Below are 8,168 nucleotides of genomic sequence, written 5' to 3'. Positions count from 1 at the left end.
TAATACACGATGGGGACATCTACCGTTCATATACAATGTTAAAAGTGGTGGAGATTAACCAAAAAGGAGTATCCATCAACACTGGGCATCCTCACAGTCTGTCATGAGGAAGGGACGGTGGATATTCGATGAATACACTATACGCAATACACCACCGGTACTGTATACCTATCTGTTCTCCATGTTGCACCTGTTGTAAAGCCCTAAATCTGCCTTAAGATCAATGCCCATCCATATATGAATTTTCACAATGTGAATTAATGCTATCATTAAAACTCATGTTATTTTTAATTTGGTGGATGGGGATAGAGACCCAAGACATAAATCCAAGAACATTTATAATATCAGATGATAAAAGTGAAGCTATGTATGGTGAGTGCTCTGAATTCAAAGTTCAGACTCATCAATTACAAAACCTGCAATTGCTTCTAATATTAGATGGAGGTCCTAATGCTTGTTTTAGCAATGGTGAAGGAGGGCAAGCACAAACAAACCAAGAAACGTGGTACTGGAAACCACAGTGGTGAGAGCCGCTCTGTTGGAACCGGTGTCGTCCGGGCTACTACGCGGTCCGGGTGTGACAGGAGGACCTCCCCTAGCGTTCGAAAGAAAGCTGAGAACACCAAACAACACCATAACATTACACCCAAATGGAAAAACCTAAAATTGGCGATGGAAAAACAATGGAAGAAGACCTTACATTGGAGGAAAAACACACAAGTCATGGCCTGCGTTCACAAGAGAAACCAATCCAAATAAGATAAAAGGGAAAGAAATTAAAGAGAAAACAATTAACAGCAATATATGAATATCCATGAATCCATACTGGGATCATTTTGAGTAATAGTAGCTGTGCCATTGAAGTCGCAGGTGCCCCCCACAACCCAGTCCCTCGCATAGTAATTGTTGTAAGCGTATGAAGCGTGGCTCTCCAAATTGTCGGGCTCGAAACAGGGCTGCCCTTCTTGTATGTCACTGCAATTGGCCTGCCCTTCCCCGCAAGCCCAGACCAGCCCATCTTGTAGCTTTCCGGGCTCTGCACCACGCTTCGCCACGCAGAACATCCTGCCATCGCTTGACGCATTAAACACGCCCATTGCTCCACCCCCCAAATCCAAAGGCTGCTGCACGTCTGCACCAATGTTCATGCCCGCAAGCCCACCTGCCAACCCCAACAACACAGTACGATTCAGATATATATCAAAACATTATGGCAGGTAAAAACAATACAATATATTTGAGACATGATATTGTGTAGAAGAATATTATGGCAGGTAAACAGTAAAAACACTACAATATGCTGTCGAACAATGCTATAAAGATTTTTCTTTTTTTTTGACAGGTTCCAACTATTATTAATGAGAAACTATTTTTGACAAAGGTTCCAACTATTATTAATGAGAAACTATTCAAAAGAGATTACATCATAGAAAAACTCACCTTTGGCTAGAAAATCAGCTAAAGCATTAGCCTCCCTATGCTATAAAGATTTTTTTTGAAGTACAAAAGTACTATAAAGATTTTTTATAAAATATTAAACCGAAGATGCAAAATGCTAGTCCCAACAGTAGGAGCAAGATTGTTAGCGATCTTTCTCAAAACATGATATTGTGTACAAAAATGCTATAAAGATTTCTCATAAAAATATTAAACCACACCTGATGGGGTGCAAAATACATGTGAGAACAGTAGGAGCACGATTGTGAGCAATCTTTCTGGTTTCATTCTTGCTGCAAATGGCTCTGTGTTTTGTGGTCTCGCGGCCCTTATAAACACTCTCCGTTAACAACTGACCATCAATGGCCGATGGCTCCTGATAAGCATCATTTTCGCCCGTCGAAACTTAAAAAATGAGAGCGCAGTACAAGTAGTCTTACCAATGAGAGTGCGCCACGTGGCACCCGACGGAAAGAATATGGGCGCGTGTGGATGTTTATAGCAGGAAGCCACGCTGGCGTCATTGCCACGTGTCATGAGGATGCTGCCGGACAATGCAGAGACCTCGTTCCTCCGCACCTGCCACACACGAACAAATTATGATGAGCTCCAGGCAATAATACACTATGATCCGCCTGATCATGATAATATTGTAGTCATGGGAGTCATTAACATCTGAGTTGCAGGATCCTTTTCTCTTTTTCTCACCGACCGATCATGTGTTGGACAGTGTGTGATGACTTTAATTGTATTGTTTCTATGGTGACTTGTATCCAAAGAAAATACATTTACCATTTTATGCTATATATTACATGGACACGGTTTTTATGAGTCCAACCTCTTAAAAATCTATTTTGGAGATGGATTTTTGGATTTAGTTTTCAAGGACAAGCAATCTCTAACATGGAGATCATGAATATGAAAAAATAAATAAAATTTGAAAATTAAAAATAATAATTTTATTAAAAAAACGTTTGAATCATTAGTTTCAATTGTTTTTAGATGAGACCACCTATTTGACTCTATTTTTAAGATGGATGCTTTATACCTAGGGGACCGGCAAATGCATAAATGCAGTCCCCGTCACATGAAACAATTTTTCATATTACTTAGAGCTTACTGACAACGATCATTCTCGAAATACTATCATAGAGCCATTTTTTGAGATATTGTCGTGGAGCCATTTTTTGAGATATTGTCATGGACATATTTTTATCAAAAATTTATCAGAAATAAGAAAATGTTTTGATAGGGCTGCAGCGTGTTAAAATAAGTAAAGCTCTAAAAGTACGATACAATGTGACATATTATCTAGACCGTCCATTTCACCCTAAAAATAAGTGTTCACGGATATGCAAGATACGTATCAATTTTTAAGCTTCAACTTTCACCGTCGGTATTGGAAATTGATTTTAAATCCATGATGGAGATTCCTAATGCCCAAAGTGCTTTTCGGACGAGGATTCAAGGTGATGCTTTACTTTGTTTTCACAAAGCCCAATCCATATAGAAACTGCATCCTTGTAAATGTTACCTATTTAATTGTCTTGTTTTTTATGGAATGATGTTCTATCAAAATTTAAAAGCAATTTATCTCCATTTATTTTTTTGTTTCGATTGCAAACCAATTTTGAATGATTCAAATTAGAGTCAGAGATTGGTCATTAATACAGTAAAAATGCATGTGCCTTGTGAATTACACATTTTTAAGATTGAAAAATTCAGGGAATCAAAAGGGCCCTAATGGGCTCTTCGACTCAATAGAGTTTGAGTTGTCGCAACTTAAATGGGGGCTGGTGTGAATGGCAACTGAAATGATACAAGACTTAAAAACAAGGGTCACATTTTTGGAAATTTAAGGCTAGGCTTGGAAATAGTGCTCCACTTCAAGCTGCAACTCGCCTTCCCAAAGAAGTTTCACTTTTTCAAAAGGAGAAACCCTACCATTGTGTACTTAGACTTGTGTGAGAGTTGCAATTAACTCCCCCATCTACTTCCGTTTTTGTCACTAGTTTCACTAGGAATAATTGAAGCACTGCACTTACATGAAAGTAGCAAGTACAAAATTAAAGAGTTTGAGAAAATGAAAGTAGAGCAAGGGGGGATGTAGTGGAGAACATTACTACTTTTGTAAGGTTAGCTTTAATTTCATTAATTGTGGCAAAAGTATGATATATAAATGTATATCAATGTTTTTCACAAAAGGGTGAGGTTTGTATAATGTGTCAAGCTTATGCTATTGAAGTAAGGTGTATTTCAAAACTTCACCAAAAATGCAGTTTCGGTGGCACAAAGCCTTGCGATGATATGAAAATCTATTTTTGCACCCAATTATGAAATTTAAAGTTCCAGAGATAGAGACGATCAAGCAGATTTATAAATACATAAAAATATTAAAAATGGATTGTCTTTATAATGTATTAGAAGATAAATTATATTTAGGACTAGAGATCCCAATTTTTTCATGTCTATGAATCTTGAAATCGAGATGCTCATTTTAAGGTGTTTCAGCATAAAAACAACCTTCTCTAGTGGGTTTTTTAGGTGCACCTTACTCGTACAGCATAAAGTTGACACCTTATATAAACTTTACAAAATTTAGTGACTATCAAGGACTCACCCGAGGGAGGGGACAGAGAAATGGAGGAGTTAGAGTCATTCGACTAGTCCTTAAACCGCCACCTTTTTTTTTTTTAAATGGAAAATAAGTCCTCAGGCCACCATCCTTGGAGATAGAGTTGGCCTCTTTGTTAGCTTACCCTGCAAGAAAAAAAAAAAGGAACCTCTTGTTTTTTGCATTAGCAAATGTTACCTGCTTTTATTAAAAGGAAAGTTAGTATAATTTGTGAACCTAATACTGTGCTAGTAAAGTATACCTAGAAAACCGACTAGAGAATTCATATACATGAAAAAAAAGAGAATTTCTATTCTTAAAAATGGTTCATCTTCTAATACATTATCTGAACCGTTCATTTTCAAGATTTTCAAGTGTTTATAGATTTGCTTGATCATCACCATTTTCTGGAACTTTAAATGTCACAATTGGAGACCAATAATAGATTTTCATATCATTGCAAGACTTTACGACACCAAAACTGTATTTTTGACGTAGTTTTGAGGTTTACCGCCAGGTTGACACCTTATACAAACCTCACCCTTTATTAAATATTGTCAAAGGTTACAACTTATGCAATCCAAATACAACATAATGGCACAAAGAAAAAGTCAATCGAATAAGAAATCACTGAGGCATGCTCCAAAGGACCCCGCCTCACCAATCCATCGACCACCTCATTAACCTCCCTGTATATATGCGAAAAGGTCAAACCAGAAGCGAGATCCATCACTTGTCTCCGAAGAATTCTAAAAGCCCAAGGTAGTTTACCACTAGATTGCACCAATTAATAACATTAAAAGAATCTCCATGCCGCACCAATCCATCTGCCCCCTCATTAACCTCCCTATATATATGAGAAATGGTCAAACCAAAAGCGAGATCCATCACTTGTCTCCAAAGAATTCTAAAAGCCCAAGGTAGTTTAGAACTAGATTGCACCAGTTAATAACATTAAAAGAATCTCCTTCTATCATGCAGTTAAAAATGCTTTATGATAAAGCACGGTGTATATATATTTAAAAAATTCTTTACCCCTACACTGGCAATATCACTTACAATGTCCAATTATAATTAAACCACTCTTAAAATAAATAAAATAAAAATAAAATCGGTTCTCAATTGCTACCTCTTCAAATACAATTCTTTATTCAAGAAACAAAACTAGAATTTATTGCTTTATGGGAATAGAAGTAAATATTTAAAAAGATAAATTTGCTGGAGATTACATCAACCGGGCTTAGTATACTTCACGCCGAGTCTCTTCCTTCCGATGATGATCGGGATCTATGATCAGTATGTTGATTTCCCTACTATGGTAAAAATCCAGTCAATGGCTTAATCTTCATCAAGCCTCTTAGCTTGATTTTAGAGAGATAAGAGATGAATATGAAGAGAGAGGGAGAGATCTACTAACAAGGGGTCCAACCCTTTGCCACCAAATAATAGAGGTGGTGCGTGCCACCAAAACATAAAGCAATTTAGAGAGAGATAAAATTGGGACATACCTCCCCTTTGGAAGAGAGGGGAATTTTGGATAGGGAGAGAGAATTGTTAAAGAGAAAGAAGATAATACGTATGACATTTTATGAGGGAAAACCTCCTTTTATAGATTTTTTATGTCTTAGATTTTGCCTCAATTCGTAGGGTCAAATCTGAACCGTCGATCTAAAGAGACTTGTGAGGTGAGAGATTTGAGCCATCAAAATTCAAAGAGATGAGCTAGAGCCTTATCCTCCCTTTCCTAAATCTATTCCCATCAAATAAGGAAAGCTTATATTTAAATATATCAAATCCTTATTTATTTAATCAATCAATCTTGATTCAAAGAATTAATAAATATCTAAAATATTCAACCTTATCACATAAGTTGGCTATACCTAAAAAGATAAGTCAACCAAGAGGATAAACATTCTTCTTAAGAATGTTAGATGAATGGATGGAGGCCTGCCACCCTTTTGGTGGCTACGTATGGCCCCATCTAATCCACATCCTTTTAAATTTTGGGTCTCATATTTTATGGAAGTCCCAAATATTTTAGAAAATATTTTATTTTATATTTAATTTTCTTTTTTAATCTTATATTTTATTCAAAACATTGAAAAATTAATTTCTCTTAATTTATTAATTCAAATGACAAAAATAAAATATCATAAGATTTACAAAAATTCAAATCAATATTTTAAAATCACATAACGTAAAATTAATTAATTTTGATGAGAATCGGATCTGTTAGATCTAGGAAATTATCAATACATGAAAGCACTCCACCTTCAATTGCGTATCACGATCCGCCTAGCATTCTCAAACTGACCCAGCAGTTCTCGTGACCTACAGTCCACTGTAGGGGTTTATGATTGGACCACCAAAGTCAGCCAATAGACTAGGGGACGTAATCGTAGTTTATGGATTTCAGGTTCTTCCCTAGAGACAAAAATCATGATCCTCCAGACCATGATGCAACCATGACTCTATGATGCATGGGGGTAATCTCTCGCACATGTACACGCTACACCCTCATTGGTGAATCTCAAAACAGTTATCTATATACATGTCGTGTGATGATATAAAGATGAGATTTTAGCCCTGTCTCTAATGGCTATTCATCACATGCAAGGGTTACACAGTCCCTTGACGCTCATCTAGATATACTCTTACCTCATCAAGGGGTAACCCACTAAACCCTTCTCGGTAGATCCCTATACCCAAGTTTCTTGGGTTTTTCCAAACCTTGGCTGGCCTAGCTCATCGAGCCTAGTCTGAGTATCAGCAAATAACATTTGCCTAGTATGGTCCATAAAATGACCATACTCCTATTGAATTTATATTCTACTATATAAAATGCTCATACAAGCTCTCATAAGGCCTTTAAAGGCCACATAAACCCAACAACAGTGACCACCGATATGTTTATCACCATTTAATAATATTAAAAGAATCTCCTTCTATCATGCAGTAACCACCAATATGTCTATCAACAATGAATCTAAAGTTTTCCAAGAGAGCTTTAATTTCAGCTTCATTCACAGTTTGTGAAACCACAATGACCCTTATAACAAAAAATCATTGCACCCTCTGCATCTCTCACTACAGCCCTTATTTTGGCGAGACCTAGATTAACTAAAGAGTTTCCATCAACATTTATTTTCTGACAACCAACCATAGGAGGGATCCAAAAATCTTTTGGTCTCAATTTCACCACATTAAGCAATCAAAGATTATAAAGATTGATGTCAACATCCTCTTTGGCACTTTGTCTGTCCCATACCCTTCTTTAGTAGAAGTGAACTAGCTACAAGCATTATGTATAATCTTAGCTTTTATGCAGTCCACTGTGAGACATTTCCCTTCAAAAATCACTATTATGCCCCATCCATACCTCTCATAGTAAAGGCGCCTGCAACATCTTCCACAACATACATCTAATCTTTGGGAACCCAACTTGCTCCATTTGTCCTAAAATGGCAGCATGGGCAGATTAAAGGAGCACCAACCCTCTGCAAGGCCAACATCCAGAGTTTAGACACATATGGGTAGTGCAAGAACAAGTGGTCACCTGTTTTCTCATCACCAAGACAAAATAGGCATCCATTCACCACCAGTCTTCCTCTCTTCTTCAAATTATCAAGAGCTAGAGTCTTAACCTGAAAAAGCTGTGTGTTTTGCTTAAAATGTAGAGAAGTAAAGTTGTGGGTTTTTAGTCCCACATTAAAGAGGATATAGTGATTGAGTGGTATTAAGTGTAGGCATTCTCATGCCTTATACTCTTAATACAAAAGTGAAAGAGATGATGCATATGAGAAGCACTCTAATCGTGTGACGTGCATGTGCACGTGCGTGGGCGTAAGAGCGCTTGATCGCTCACTTTGCGCATGAGGCTCCCCTAGCCCCTCGTTAGAGTACGGGTCGGGCTCGAGGCTTGATATCGTTTTATAAGCAGGGCTCGTGTGGGACATCCAATGGTCGCTAACCATTGAAGAGATTGAGGCTTGTAACAGTAGCCGTTGAGTTAAGGGTGTGCATGTAACTTGTGATTGTCAGTGTTGCATGTAAACACTCATATTGATGGTGCATGTAACCAGTCTTATAGTAAATGGGCAGCCTATTGGAACTCTAT

The 8,168-nt window shown here is 37.3% G+C and overlaps 1 protein-coding gene across 2 annotated transcripts; it reads right to left on the bottom strand.

The window, feature by feature from the left end:
* Positions 1–321: 321 nt before the first annotated feature.
* Positions 322–1,822, bottom strand: LOC148782746 (glucan endo-1,3-beta-glucosidase 4-like). Of its 2 annotated transcripts, none has more exons than XM_088863402.1 (4): positions 1,659–1,822; positions 827–1,162; positions 701–728; positions 322–613 (listed from the first exon to the last, which is right to left on the bottom strand). In XM_088863402.1, the coding sequence occupies exons 1-4, from the start codon at positions 1,723–1,725 to the stop codon at positions 460–462; spliced, it is 585 nt and encodes a 194-aa protein (XP_088719528.1). In that variant the 5' UTR covers positions 1,726–1,822; the 3' UTR covers positions 322–459. The 2 variants fall into 2 exon arrangements, with proteins under 2 accessions (XP_088719528.1, XP_088719529.1); XM_088863403.1 differs by lacking the exon at positions 1,659–1,822 and adding an exon at positions 1,441–1,598.
* Between the last annotated feature and the right edge of the window lie 6,346 nt (positions 1,823–8,168).

Source organism: Amborella trichopoda, chromosome 3, assembly GCF_054954075.1.
Source record: "Amborella trichopoda isolate Santa Cruz 75 chromosome 3, AtrichopodaSantaCruz75HAP2 v2.0, whole genome shotgun sequence".
Classification (NCBI taxonomy): Eukaryota; Viridiplantae; Streptophyta; class Magnoliopsida; order Amborellales; family Amborellaceae; genus Amborella; species Amborella trichopoda.
The sequence above is the reverse complement of the archived record's forward strand: the minus strand, read 5'-3'. Positions and strand labels throughout refer to the sequence as shown.

Coding starts and splice junctions, on each gene's coding strand:
- LOC148782746 (XM_088863402.1), bottom strand. CDS start 1,725: ATGAAACCAGAAAGATTGCTCACAATCGTGCTCCTACTGTTCTCACAT. Junction 729..826: donor TATTACTCAAAATGATCCCA/GTATGGATTCAT, acceptor TTGTGAACGCAG/GCCATGACTTGTGTGTTTTT. Junction 614..700: donor TTGTGTGTTTTTCCTCCAAT/GTAAGGTCTTCT, acceptor TGGTGTTCTCAG/CTTTCTTTCGAACGCTAGGG.